General features: G+C 40.6%; 1 protein-coding gene across 2 annotated transcripts; it reads right to left on the bottom strand.

Annotated features, from left to right (window-relative positions):
• Positions 1-1,281: 1,281 nt before the first annotated feature.
• On the bottom strand, positions 1,282-14,297 carry kif3a (kinesin family member 3A). 2 transcript variants are annotated; one of them, XM_070962831.1, is made up of 18 exons: positions 14,114-14,297; positions 13,338-13,620; positions 12,992-13,136; positions 12,345-12,429; positions 12,033-12,138; positions 11,443-11,582; positions 11,113-11,310; positions 10,757-10,931; positions 10,577-10,675; positions 9,808-9,900; positions 7,182-7,338; positions 6,851-7,031; positions 5,567-5,677; positions 5,177-5,302; positions 4,929-4,982; positions 4,733-4,801; positions 4,464-4,594; positions 1,282-2,434 (listed from the first exon to the last, which is right to left on the bottom strand). In XM_070962831.1, exons 1-18 carry the CDS (start codon positions 14,117-14,119, stop codon positions 2,386-2,388), a joined length of 2,208 nt encoding a protein of 735 aa, XP_070818932.1. In that variant the 5' UTR covers positions 14,120-14,297; the 3' UTR covers positions 1,282-2,385. The 2 variants fall into 2 exon arrangements, with proteins under 2 accessions (XP_070818932.1, XP_070818934.1); XM_070962833.1 differs by lacking the exon at positions 9,808-9,900.
• Between the last annotated feature and the right edge of the window lie 1,129 nt (positions 14,298-15,426).

The raw sequence follows: 15,426 nt of genomic DNA on the forward strand, positions 1-15,426 counted from the left end.
TTCAAAGACATGAAGAACTTCAATCTTCAAAGTGTGACACTGCTGGTGATGACTGTGTTGGTGTGCTCAGCATCACTCATGTCAACTCCCGAGACAACCCCTAACCCTAACCCTAAGCAACAGTTGCACCTCATTCGTGAGGAAGTACGGAAAGTCAACCGAATGGTAAGACTACAAAAATACATATGGTTTGTTTGTTTGTTTGTTTGTTTGTTTGTTCGTGTTTGTTTTTTGTAATATACTGACATTCTTATCTCTTTATTGAAGCATTTGAATTTCACAGTTCCGAGGGTACCGAGAGACAAGATGGACCTCAACTCATGTGTGGTATGTTGTAAAGATTATTACAATGGTGTTTCACATTTGTCAGCCATAGTAGATGTCATTTCCATACTTTGCATTAAAGATTGCTGGTTTTTCTGGACTACTTCAGTCCTAACTCCACATAATTGTGCTTCTATCTTCACAGGATCACTTCTTCTGTATGGCTGAGAAGTCTCTGAACAGCTCAGATTTAAAAGGGTCAAAACTGGTTCGCCTCATATCTCAGTACAACGAGGTAAAGAGGAATTCAATGTGACTGAGCAAGCTTTTTAGTCCTAAACGGAACCATAATTTATCAACGACATTTCAGATGGCTTGCAGCGACTCTAAAAGCACTTTGTTTTAACAATGAATACACTCCTTAATGTCACAAATGTTCTGTATTCAGTGAGATTTTTGTGCATTTCAAATTAAAACTGTCGACATGATTTTGTTTCAGATTGTGAATGAAACTGTCTGCGACCTGAAGCTGAGCTCCAGATATGATGTAAAAACACTTCTGCATGACATCAGCAAATGTGCCAAGTAGTGAAAGGTCCCAGAAAAAAGGAGCGATGACAGGAGTCATTCTGAGCGACCTTGTATTTTATTTAAGTAACATATACATAAGTTATTTTTATTAATTGTAAAACGTTCTATTTATTTTCTTACAGATCTTATTTTTCTAACATTTGTATTTATACATCAATAAATTATAATGTGACAGCGTTTTTTTTGTTTAAGTCTCTGTTTTTTCACAGCATGCCTGTTTATAATGTTGTAGGTAACTGTTTAGTCAAGCAGTAAGAGTTTTACACTGAAGGACAAGACCCTGATTATTTGCTGGGTTTACAGATTTGATTGAAAGTAAGCCGTTTCTGGTCGTCACACACCATTCTAACCTTTTTTCAAAGCACCAACAAACAATAAGGAATAACACTGATTTAATATCGAAACAAGAAAAGAGCAGCAACAATGTGAGATAAAACATGTCAAATAATTTAATAAATAAAATATCCAGGGGTTTGGTGGATGTAAACATTTGACATACATCATGATACAAAATAAAAGCCAGTCTGCCTCCACTACAGAATGTCATAAAATCATTTCCACAGAAACCTCATACTAGTGCATTATACTAAGGCATACAGTATGTTTAGGGTGTTTCAATATAACACAAAGTGTCCTCACATTTGAACATTAAGAAAAAGATGACCTGCTTAGATCAGCAAATGGCACTAACAGAGGAGCTGGCCGACATGCACGCCCTATGCTTCCAGCCCAAAATAATAAGTATAAAACCCACTTCTCAGTTATGTACTTGATACGACAGTCTCCTCTCCTCGTTCCCTCCACATCAGTATGTATTTAGTTTCTCTCCATGTGAATGATTTCTTTATTCAATGGGAAGAAACACTGAGGCTACAGCTTGTGCTCAGAGTTAAATAATTCGCTTGAAGTGAAAATGCACCCTTAATCAGAATTAAGTTATAATGTATTCATATTAGTACAGGCCATTTAAAATGAATCAGTTTCTCTCATAGCAGGAAATCTGTGACATTTCAGTTATGACTTAATCTGTGTGGTGCGAAACACTTTGTGTGTTAAAAACACTTTTCAGAAAGACATGAACGAAGTTTCTAGTTTGTGTTCTCAACTCTATTTTCAACATCCTGTCAATTCTACATCTTTTCTCAGAGTGCTGGTCATATTCATGACCAATGATGCTGCAAGTGAAATGTGTTTGTGGTACATTCCTCTGTAATGCTAGAGGTGATTGGGTAAAAGAGCTTATTTTAAATAGAGGCCACTGCCGCCGCTGAAATGTGTTCCAAAGCAACATTAAAATGCTGAACATCCTCAAATAAGTCTTACACTTTAATTCAAATAAAGGCCTTCTTGGCCAAGAGGTCTTGATCCTATCATAGATGCAGATTTCACATTTAAAACCTTACCAGCTACAGAGCGTATTCAGATAATTGTTTAAATAATGTTCAACAATAAATTCTTCAGACTGGAATAAGGACTTCTTTTCCTAAAGAGACAAACGCTGCAGAGACCAAGCTCTTCTTTACGACCTCTTCACTGCAGAAGGGATTCGATCACAGCGTCTGGCTTTGCAGATCTTTTCCTGTGAAGAGATGTGTACACGATAAGTGTTATCAACGGCTTCATGGAGCTCTCAGCGTTCTCATTTCTCAGAATAACAGTGTATCAAGATAATGGCAAACACCACCATATTAACGCTTCGTATCGATATGCTATAAATAGATTTAATTACACACTGCGGACAAACATGCACAACTAACAACTCATATGTCTACTTGGAGAAGTAGTTGATGTAATCTAACTTAAACTTTCTCAAAAAGTTGCAGATAACCAGCGAGAGCAAATTACGCCAGAATCAGGTTATTGCTTTTCACTCACACACCCCCCCATTTACACCTGGGATTAAAATGCAATCTGTACACAGACATGTTACCCAGATCAGAAAAACCCACCTTAATGCAAGGTGTAAATGCACTGTGTGGAATATGATTGGACCTGCCTGATCGCATCTGGAGGCAGTCTGACTCGCACTGTGTTCAGATCTTAAGTAGGTGCAAATGCAACCCGTACAACATGCTGGCATCTGTACACAACAAAGTGTTGATAGGCTGCAGATGTTTGTTTGAAGCTAATATAAAATAAGGGTTGTGATTCGCATTTAGAGAGCAAGCAGGCGAGAAGGGCGAAACAGGCACCTCTCTAATTACTGATTATACAGCTATTCTGTGCCACGAAAGCACCTACTGCTTGAAGAATGAGAGCAGTATTGGTGGGAACTGAACGATATGCCGGAAGAAATAAGTGTGTGAGTTGCACTCATCTGTGCAGCCAGATGAGGCATAATTCATCTGGTCTCATAGCAGACGACACACCAGTACAACAACACACCAGGACAAACTGACACAATGTGTTTTTTACAAGGAAAGGAATAACTTAGTGTATTACATTTCCTGAATTTTGAAGGGGACACAAATACTTAGGAATTTGTCATAGATGATGTTTTACTAAGTTTATTGTTTCCCTTAACTCAACAACCCCCAAACTCGAAAAGAGAATGCTGATTTGCCACCAAGTCAAATTACTCATACACAAGTTTTGCTCTGGAGGACAGAGATCAAACCTCATCGAGGCCAACGAGAGTGCGTTACAAATACCAAGTGTAGATGCAAAGGCAAGATCAGATTCCTCATCACCCAGATAACATATTCAATTTTATTACCAGGTGTAAATGGTGTGTTAGTCACTTAACGTGTCATCCTTAAGTAAATCAGATGCAGATCTGCATCAACAGCAGAGTGAAAATGCAAAAAAGGAGCATTAGGAGTGTACTGAAATCTCATTGTTCAAACCACCTTGGGGGCTGGCCTTGGGGGCTGGTTGAGACACATTCTAGCCAGATGTCAAAAAGGTGTGTACGCCTCCTGACAGACAGATGCATTTTCAATCATTATAAATGTGGTTAAGCCAGTGAAAGGTCTCTGGAAGTGAACATTTACAAGAGAACTTCCCCTGCAATAATAGCAGCTGGAGCAAAACTGAAATTATGCTAGTCATCTCTCTGCCTGTCACATGATAAGCAACAGCAAAAAAAAGAAAAAGAAAAACACTCAATGTCAACCTGCACAGCCAAACAGAAGATGTTAAAAAGTGCTGTTATAGCATTTACCCAATCCTTGGTCAACCACTGAATGATCTGTATAAGTGAGGGAGCACATCAATGGGTGCTTGTGAAGATTTGCTTATAGTAAATTTATGCAAGTCGCCCCTGAGTTTGTGTTAGTTGATAGATTGTCCTTACTCGGGCTGCTAAACTGTTACTGTTGCAGCTTAACTACTGAACTGTACAAGTTATTGTTGTTCTTGCATCTCTTGACAGATACAACACAGCTTCAGGCGCATAACCAGGGGGAGATTTGCATGTAGCCCAGGGGAGAAAAGATGAATTCAATCAGGTTTGCCTTCTGGGCAACGGAGACACGTGAATGCATCCACATCAGAGATTCTTAAAACGACAAATGTACATAAATGTGAAGATGGATGGAAGAAACAAATGTGAGAAAGTGCACGCAGGATGTGGAGGATGACTGTGGTGTCTGTGGAAAGTAGATTACCTTCGTCCTGTCTTGGGCCGGCCACTCTTGCCACTTTTAGAGGTTCTGGGTCTCTCCAGTTTCATCAGCGACTGCCGCATGCTCTCCTCTGTGTAGGCCAAATACACATGGGACAGGTCCACCTCAAATGGCTACAGGAGGCAGGGACAGAACAAGAGTGAGGTGAACAATACATTTTCAAAGAGGGACAATAGAAAAATATCAGGAACGTCAGCAGTTTCACAAAAACGGTGTCAGACAGGAACAAAAAAAACATCCAAAGAACTCACATCTTTCTCTTTTTTGTCTGGAGCCGGGGTCTGCTTTCTCATATTGTTGCCAGTGTATGCCACACATTTCTGAAAGACATTAAAGCACAAAGATGCACATTACTGAAAGGTGGTCTTTAACTCAGTTTGCACCTTTACATTGACGCAAGTCAAAATGCAAACCACAGTGTGTTTGAATTATGCGAAGTGAGCTCACCAGCTGCCATTCTCCAATGTCTTCATTCCAGTGCACGTAATTCTCTATCATCTCCTACACGGGAAAATACGAGAAACTATGAGGGCTTCTGTCAGGTTATTATGCAAAGAAGAGAAAGAGCAGCTTTTTTTATGCCTCTTCTTCATGTGCAGAGATGTGAAGGAATAATATAGGCCATAGGTTCTGAGCAAGAGCAAAATACTTAAAATCAAAGTCGTGGTGCTACAAATGTGAGCACACATGCACACCTGATATTCCTGGGGAATAAAATTGTCTATGATGAGCATCTGGAGCCGCAGCTCTCGGCTCAGCTGGCGGATATTCTCCAGGAGGCCCTCGATCTCTCTGTGATGCTCTTGTTGCAGATCTGCCATCTAAAAAACAAAACACAAGCGCCACAGTGGATCAATTTATTTTGGTCGCCTTGAATCAAAACTACCTACAATCATGAATGGAGTTTCACAAATTTAGGATAAAATTGTAATGAAATATATTTCACTACTAGGAATTTGGTCTCATAGGAATCTAGGGAGGAAAAAAAAGAGCTGTAAGTTTGTCTTTTTACACAACACCACCCTGGTGACGGGGGTGTTAAATCCATGATCTCTCTCAGTGTTACTCTTTTCTGTTGTGCTTACTTCTGATTTGGCAGCCATCAGCATGGTCCATACTTTCTTCAGTTTCTTGGTCTTGCCTTGAGCCTCCTCCTGCAGGCTAGTGTACTTCTCTTCTATGTCCAGACGTTCTTGCTGTTTGAAGAAGGAGACGAATCAGTGATTAAGTAGAGGCAAGCTGCTTCTGCATACGAGCGAGCTGTAGTCTGAGGTCGTGACTGTGGAGGTCAAAATGACGTCAGGGTAGTTTTACCCCTGACATTTGTATGACTTCGAACTTAAAGGACACGGGTGCTCTTGGCTCTCCACTGAACAGTGCTTATTCTTATGAATACACTGAGCTTCTAAACGTACTTTCCAACCTCAATGATGCCATTTCAGTTGAACTCCAGCTCATATTTAGTAATATCCATCCATCCATCCATTATCTATACCGCCTATCCCTTTCGGGGTTGCGGAGGGCTGGAGCCTATCCCAGCTACAATGGGCGGGAGGCGGGGTACACCCTGAACCGGTCGCCAGCCGATTGCAGGGCCACATGTAAGGACAAACAAACATTCACACTCACACCTACGGACAATTTTAGAGTCATCAATTAACCTAATGAGCATGTTTTTGGTCTATGGGAGGAAGCCAGAGTACCCGGAGAGAACCCACGCATGCACGGGAAGAACATGCAAACTTCACACAGAAAGGCCCCGCCTGACCCAGGGATCGAACTGGCAACCTTCTTGCTGTGAGGCACGCGCACTACCTGCTGCGCCACCGTGCAGCCCTATTTAGTAATATCTGGTGTCATATTTTCTCACCCACTATACCACATGGCAGACTTGTAGACAGCAGATGTGGCACATGTGACTGAAGATGGTACTGTTCCAATTTCCAATTTAGTGAAAATGGCCATGCCCACATAAACGCCATCGCCTTATTCAGTGATTTTGGTCAATCAGTTTAAGTAAACAAGCAAATACAGCATTAGGCATTTAATTCCAACTTTACTACATTTTTCATCATAATGAAACAAATGTACACATTCACTTTCCATGAAAAAACTAAGCCATCCTTCTCAAGGTAATAATATTCTTACACTCTTTTTCTATATAATGTACTTATATAGTTGATTTCATTTTGTATCCCTTTTTAATGTCCATTTGTTCCTTTTCTACATCTCCTTTATTATTAACCGTTTAATTTCCCCAACGTCAGATCAATCAAGTTACATTTTATCTTATTTTTATTAATTTAATTTCATACTGAGAACAGCATGTATAACTCAGTCAGTACTTGCCATCAGCTTGGTTCTGTTACCTCTTTCTCCTCAAGCTCCTTCCGCAGCTGCTCCGCTCTTCTGCGACGTTCCTCCAGTTCATTGTTGGACTCCTGCAAAAGCTTCTCCTGCTCCTCAGCCTTGGCCAGGAGGTCCACCCCACCCACGATCACCTTCTTCTCTAAGGCTGACAATTTCTCTAGCAGAAGGTGGTGCTCCTGCCTGAGGGATTAGTTGAGGTATCAAATGAGTGGTTACCACATTTTCACATCCACTTACAATTAAAGAAGACATTATAGCTCATTTCATTTGTATCATTACAAATAACACATTCAGGTTAAACAGAAATGTGTTTTCCTTTCATGAACTCACTGAGCTTTAAGAAGATCCTTCTCCCTCTTCTCCAGCTCGGCCCTTGCCTTGTTCCTTTCCTCCTCCTCCATGTCCAGCTTGGCCTCCAAGGCCTTTCTCTCCTCTTCAATCTTTGCCTGCATCTCCACCATCTTGTCTGGGGAAACCTTCTTTCTCCCTTAAGAGAGACACAGAGGGAACCACTGTGTCTTAATTAACAGGTTACTTTAGATGCATCTTCCCATGCTAAGTACTCAACAGTGTATGGGTTAGAGTGCTTTAAAATGGAGATTCATCCATTTTATACTGTGGTTTTTAATCAGCATTAGTATTATTTGACATGTGCAGTTTTAGTTCATACAGAAGTGAAATTTTAAAGTTTTTTTTTAATGGAACCTCAGTCCTAACAGTGAGTGCCAGTGAGATCCAGATGCACAAAGCTATGATTTGCTAGTAACCATTGTTAGGATAAGCAGTGCAAGATTCTCTTAATGACATGATGGCTATGACGATGGAGAACACGAGACCCATGACATGGTGGTCATATATGGACAGACAGAAAAATGTTCACGACAATTAACGATAAAGTTATCCGATTAGTCAGAGTTAGTGAAATAGCTACTGATGTGCACAGCAGCCATCTGGATCATTTAAACAAGCAGACACAGCACTGCTACAGGACAGTAGAAGTACGTAGACTCTTACACCAACCTCTTTCTTCTTGAATTAAGAGGTGTATAACAAGCCAGACAGGCGGCATTTACACCACAAGGAGGACGGAGAGAGAGAGAGAGAGAGAGAAAGAGCAGCACATTACAGAGTGAACTTGAAAGTCCAATGACTCTACAGAATGGAACACCACATATGTGACAAGGAGCGGGAGATCAAACAAGAAAGGAAGAAGTTTCAGTTCTAAATACAAAATAACATCAGAGAAGTGACAGTGAATAGACATGAGGCACAAAATGAAAAGAACACTTCAAATAATGAAACATGATGTGGGTTAATTGTGTCTAAGGGACACGAGTTACAGATTAAGCCGAAACTGAAACTGTCATGCAGAAACAGTCTATGGTATCAAAAGTGTGGTCATTTAGCTCATGCGTGAAAAAAAAAGTAGGAGCTCAATCGTTTGGACAGATCACTTCAACGGTCCAATCTGAATCCAGGGATCTGTCTCAACACATTTTTGTCAACCCTTGCACATCAGGAGCCTTTGCAAAAATGTTCATGTAAATCGTAATAATAATCGGGACATAGGAATTCAACAATGTGGTCAGTAGCACATTGAACCATGTGGTCAGATCTGGGCTGTGAGCCTACAGGAATGGTGGTGACATCGGGAAGGTATGAAGCCCTTTTCACACACGCAATGTAATTCATAAACGCTCTGTGAAAATTTACTCTGGCAATTTGCCTACTCAGGACCTGAAACTGCTCAACTCTATACTAAATTAACAACAATAACAGTGAAGGTTGGTTTAATTTAATAATACAAAATATGTAGTAATTTTAATCTGTATTATTACACACGATGACAGCTAGAGACAGAGGTCTCATGGTTAAGGTTCTGACAATGAACCACAACATCCCCAGTTCACATCTGACCGGGGAACTTTGTTCTATGTGTTAAAAACAAGAAAACCACAAATTCCACACCTGGATCTGAGTCTGCACTAAAAACCTTTCCCTTTGCCAACATGTGCAAAACAACTCTTTGTGAAATATGATACTGAATTAACAGACAATTTCACCAGAATTAAATGTTTCACTTCTGATGTTGAGTGGAATTAAAATGTTCATGCAAGCTTCATTAGACAGCTGTGCAATTTCATATACTATAATAACCACAAAGATCACAAATTAATGAAGCTCTCCACCTTGGAAAGGAAATACTACGAATGACTCAAGCTGAAGATGTGACATCAAGTCTCCAGGAAATCCCCCTAAGAAAATCACCTACAGACAGCGCACTAAATAAATAAAGTACCTTACTAGTACCTTACTCAAACATATCAGTCAAGTTGTTCTAAATCTTCAGCTTGCATTTGTCCCAATTGTTTATAAAATATATACAGAACAACTGTAAATGCTACACACAGCATGCAAGCAAGTCAGGGATTGAAGAGAAGAAAAAAAACAACTTTGAAAACTGTTTTTTTTTAATATAATAAAGCAGTCTGGCCACCGACAGACTGCGTAAAGTAGTTAATTTACGATAAAGTTGATAAAGAACACCTCTTGATGGGACCTACCGGGTGTTTCTGACAATTATTGGGGATGCTTAGGTGGGGGCAAGCCTCCCAAAGCACTGCCTGTGATCACCAGTGAAGTAATGGAGATGAGCAGCTGATCAGCTGTAAAATGTGCTTTCTAATCACGCAGTGATGTGCAGTGTGATAACATTTAACTGTTAACGTAGTATTAAGTTAACTTCCTGGCTAATGTCAATCAAAACCCATGTGCAGCATTTCTTTCCTCTCATCCCACCGCCCTGCCAGCACTTTTCTGCCAGAGAAAAACGCTATATGGACACAAGCCCATATGTTTACATTAAAAACCAGCAATTTTGCAGGACCTATGTGTGAAAAGGGCTTAAGTTTGTGGGCAGGTGGGTTTGATAGAGCAGAGTGCTGCTCCAACTCACTATTCTGAGGTTTGTCCTCAGTGGGTGGAGGCACTGAGGAGGAGCAGGCAAACTCTGAACTATTGCTGCTGCTGCTGCTGCTGCTGCCACTGTCTGAAAAGGAAGCAGAGGAAGCACCATTCCCACCAAATCCAACAGTGAGAAACATGTAGAGGCAGAGACAGAGAGCTCGAGGAGGCACTGATTTGCAGAGCGTCAAGCAAAACATGGGTGCTTTACGTAGGTCTAACAAATGAGGCAGCTGTGTGTTCACACATGCAAATGGCAGATACAGTACCATACTCACAGAGGCTGAGTGCTTTTGGTCATTATTAATTCAGAGTAACCTAATACTATAGCACTGGACAGAGCATGACATCTTAGGAACATTAGTGTCAGCACTTCCACATAACATGGTAAATAATGCTTATTCATCTTTCCACTTAAAAGCAGAGAAGAGTAGAAGGTGAGAATACAAGGGAAACTCCTAAATGAGAACAGTGTTGTTTATGGACGCCTGTTGAAGAGCGGAGACTAACCAGCGATTTCAAAGCAACTTCGGCTTCGTACTGATGAGAAACTGAATGCTGACACACATTATGATTTCCACACTGATAAGAGATTAAACTAGATATCCACAAATTATAGGGTTACAAGGGTCTATCCAACCATTTACCAAAACCACAGTCAACCGCTGAAAGAAAAACAGCTTTTGAAGATTGCATCAGCAGATTCTCGTTTGCTCTACTGCATGCTTGCATCTATGTGTGTATTAATGACAAATTCTTACCTTTTCTTCTCCTGTGCCCTTCTCCTGCCTCCGCTCCTTCATCATCACCCTCATCCATCTCATCTGATCCACTGCCCTCTGAGCCAGAGATCTCCTCACCTAGAATGACACAAAACAACATTTTAAAAGAAACAAGTCAAATAACACAGTACTTTGTTTTTTTGCTGTCTGGCTCATTACCTTCCACCAATTTCTTCTTTAGCTCCTCAATCTCCTTCTGAAACTGGCGCAGAAGGGCATCCTTGGGGTCTTCATTGATCCTGGCTTTGTTCTTGATGTTTTTAGCCCTATTAGCGTAGCGCAGGGTGCTGATGGTCTCGTCATAGTTATAGTCTGCAGGGCCTATATTAGCACACTGGTGGGGAGACGTTTGTCATTTAAAAAGTCAGGCAAAACCTGTAATGTCAACGTCAAGTATAATGCTTAGAAAACGTACATTTTGCATATTTATTGCTCTCTGAGATGAAGTACTTATTGATTAGAAGAGCAACTCATGCACATATGCCTCTAGTCCTGTCATCAAACTTTCACTCTACCATCATGGTCTTTGAGTTTCCTCCTAGTGAATCCTGCAGCAGACGGGTTAGCTTAGAGTTCCTGTAGGGCACATGTGTGCTCTTGCCATCCACCAAGGCAGAGATGACGTTACCCAGTGTAGAGAGAGAGAGATTGATCTTCGTCGCTTCCTTTAAACGCTGACCTGTGGCTCCAGTCTTGCCTTGTCTCTCAGAGCCCTGGAGGTGGAGGGTTGTAGATTAATTGGTGGTCAGATGGGTTATGGGCGATAAGGCATATATCATAGTTACACGTGCACTTTCTAAGAAGCTAGTTTATTTTCACTTGGATTTCTGGCCCCAGATACTTACTGCAAGATCAACCAGATGAAGCTTTCCCATGCGCACATGCTGGTTTCCATCCACACCTTTCTCACTGCACTCAATGGTGATGGTGAAGATAGCGTGAGAGCGGGAGCTGTGTTCATTCATGTTTGTGGCACCAACAGACCCTAAACACAGTGAAATAACATTAAACCCATCTGAGTATGTATGGTGACATATTTATGCAATTATTTACTTACTTATTTAACTGAAATAAGATTTTTTTTTTAATGATTATCTTTGCACAAAATTTTGTTTCAAGCATTTTCAGATGACTAACTATATGCAGGTCCTTTTGCACATCAGCCCACTGTGGGAAAAGTGTGCATGCACTGTATCTTAAATAAAGAAATACAGGTTTATTTTATATACTGTACATCAATTATTTTCATCCACTCAATTCTGCATAGAATTCAACTGCAAGACTGCCTGAGCACCTTTCAAGCACAGAGCTTTTTATCGGATAGATGTGTTTTTACCATGTATCACACAGATAAATATCTTAGTGAAAATAAAGATCGATGTTTGATTTTATAGGTTTCTACTTCACTCTTAATGCTGTTTGTTATGCTTCTTACGGTTTTTGTGGCCCAGTGTCATAATCCTGTCCATGTCATCAGCATTATTCACAACGTAACCAGAGAGGTCTTTGATATACACGCCAACATCTGGTCTTTCTTTGACCTGCGATGAAAAATGAGAACTTAATCTTGGAAAACTGCTGTTAGCATTAAAAACAGTTACTACAAGCAAATGTATTTATGCATTTCCTGCAATTTTCCCCTTTTGAAAAATGACAGTAATGTCCGTCATGACAAATCCTCCAAGACCGTCCTGTTATTAATCACTGACCTCCATGCTTTAGTGTTGAATTTAAACATCCCTTTTACCTCTAGCCTCTGCATCTGGTCCTTGCCCAACAAATCCCGCACTTCCTCATTGTAAATTTCCAGGTAAGAGACGCGAACCAAAAACCTGTCAAAGTTAAATGTGTATTCAAAGTCAGACAAATGCTAAAATGGAAAAACAGGCCTTGGAAATAAACATTTATACCCCTTCACAAGAGCTTTTATTCTGCTAAGAAGACCTCAATCTGACAAAAACTGCCTGACATAAGCAACCTAATCAAAATAATAAACTTCTTCTGAAAGAAATTCAAATCTTTTTTTAAGGCCCAGTGTGTAGGATTTAGTGACATCTAGTGCTGAGGTTGCAGTTTGCAACCAACTAAACAGCCTCGTCCTCCCTGACCACAAAAAATGCTAAAGGTGCTGTGTGAAGGCAGTGTTTGGTTTGTCTGTTCTGGGCTATATTTATTTTAGGTGATTTAACGTTTAACAGATGGAAACTTGTTCTTTAACTGCTTTGTCTAAATACTTTCTATTTTTTCTATATGAATGAGCTCCATCAGTGAGTAAAATCAGAAATGCATTCCTTTGTTTACCAGTACTCATTAGTCTTTCTCAAAGAAACATATTTAAATAGGTGTCTTTACTCACAGTTTGATTAACAAAAGGCTGATTGATTGCTTTCTTACCTTGTGTCACCCTCTGCCTTGGCAATGTGACCAAAGATATGAGCAAAGGAGTTTGGGATTATCCCTCTGAGTTCTGGCACAGCTCTCACACCCTCCATGGTGAATGTTTTTCCTGTGCCAGTTTGCCCATATGCAAAAATGGTGCCTGAAATGGAGAACAGAGCATAAACTCGCATCATTGGTGCCAGTATTGGATATGAAAATTAAATTAAAAACAAAAAAATAGCGGTTATAACATTACAGCTATTAATGGCAAGAAGCTATTAAATGCATGTTTGAGTGTGTATTAAAATAATGTCGCAGACAGTTTGTGCAGTAATTAGACTGATGATCACATTCATTTTACCATTGTATCCCTCCAATACTGAGTCAACGATGGGGCGGGCAGTGAGATTGTAGACATCCAGCTGTTTGCTGTCTGGTCCAAACACAGTGTCAAATGTGAAGGTCTTCGGAGGCTCCTGGGGAGTCTCCAGTTTGTTAACTGTTATGGTCCCACGGATCTCATCCACAGTGACGGCCTGTTTGTGGCCCATCATCTTTTCTTTCTGGTTGAGGGGACGACATCTCACCACCACCTTCACATTGTCGTTGACCTCCTGTTTGTCAGGTTTCTCAAGCTTATTGCTCTGAAAAAACGGACCACAGTAAGAGACAATTATACCATAGGATACAAGATAATGTATACTAGCAAACGACTAGCAAACCTGCAATTTCAGCTAATAATCATGGACATAAAGGACATAGATGTCAGACTGTTTAAAGTAAACAACGGAAAACAGCTGGGGTGCAGTTAGCTTCTTAGCTAACTTAGCGTGAAGTGAGTCGTTAATCGCTAACGTCACACCTTTGCCGTTATACGCTAACGTTACTGACACTGAACAGCTAATTTTGGAAATTATTTTCTCTACAAGCTCCACATTGTAAACACGCCATGGAAATGATTCGTTGTGACTGCTAAAGCCCAACATTGGGAAGTGCATACCATCTCCTTGTATCCTGCAGGAACGGCAAATGGTAAGCTAACGATGCTAACCGGTTAGCATCACATCAGTGAGGTCGGAGTAAGGGAGGAACCCATTCGCAAACAAAACAAAAATGCAAACAGGCGTAGCGACTTACCGGCATAATGAGAGTACACAAGGGCGATTATAGTGTATGCTTAATGGCAATTAAATGTTTGTAACCTAAGGCCTTGTTCATTTGACTCTAGGTTATCCGAAGAATTTAAATGCCAACGCAGAGACCATATCATCAAAGGCTCACATCCGATAGCTTGTTGTCAGGTTTGAGTCAGAGTGCGCATGCGCTGCAGAGGACGGCGGCGGCCGGCGGGGTCTTCGGTTTGGTTGGCTGCGGTGTCTGCAGCAATGTGTTAAATGGCATCATTGTGTTCATATTCGTAATATAGCCTATCGGGGACAAGGGACGTACATGAGCAGAGGTGGTGTGTCTCAACATGTATTCACTGTAGTATTTACAGTCGGTGAATCAGTTCAGTGCAGTGAAATAAAAGTACAGAATGAAAGTACAAACTCCACTGCATGTTCACACACCTGATAGCCATGGCCGAATTAATCTGCTGGGGGGCTAATTAGTCGCCAGTCCATTATTGCCCCCCTCCCCCCAAACACACACACACAGTGTGTGTATTGTGTATGAAATTCCTGTGCTGGAATCCTGATCTGACCCGAGTTTGCTGTGTGTTAGTTTTGATTTTACACACATTAATTTGGCACATAGGGCCTTTTCTGTGTGTACAACACCGAAATATTTACAGTCTTGAAACTAGATTTTGACTAGCACAAGGCTGGCGTTAGCTTTTGCAGATATTTTGTTGTTGTGTTTATGTCAGCAGACAAGTAGCAATAAACTGCAGTAAAGAAATCCCAAACAAGTGTTTGTGGTTATTTAAGAACAGCGTCTTCACGACAGTTTTTCCCAGAGAGCCCTGACAAGTTGACCACAAATCAGTTGACACACAATGAACTGGTGGGGCCCAGAGGGTTGTAGGTAATCCAGTTTTGCTGCTGGCTGTAGCCACAGAATAAGTTTCCACATGTACAGATTCATAGGGTAACTCCCAAAACATAATATGGAGTAGTTAACTAAGTTGCAATAATAAAAATGTTCCTGCATGAGCATTTTAACATGCTGCAAGAACAAGTGGGCCAATTTTGACATTTTGCGCTCATTTTGCAATTATTGATATATCTTCTTTTACAGTTGAAGTTTGGAATGCATGACTTTTGCATTTAAGAAAGGATTTCTCCATCATGGTGCTGTTGTTAGTCAGTGCTGGACTGTAACTAAGTACATTTACTCAAGTACTGTACTTAAACAAATTAGCACAACCTTATACATTCACAGCAGTAAAATGCAACATGCACAATACTGCAGCAGCAATATTAATCCCAAAACTTCATAATGGTAAA

Source organism: Chaetodon trifascialis, chromosome 5 (assembly GCF_039877785.1).
Source record: "Chaetodon trifascialis isolate fChaTrf1 chromosome 5, fChaTrf1.hap1, whole genome shotgun sequence".
In the NCBI taxonomy this organism is placed as follows: Eukaryota; Metazoa; Chordata; class Actinopteri; order Chaetodontiformes; family Chaetodontidae; genus Chaetodon; species Chaetodon trifascialis.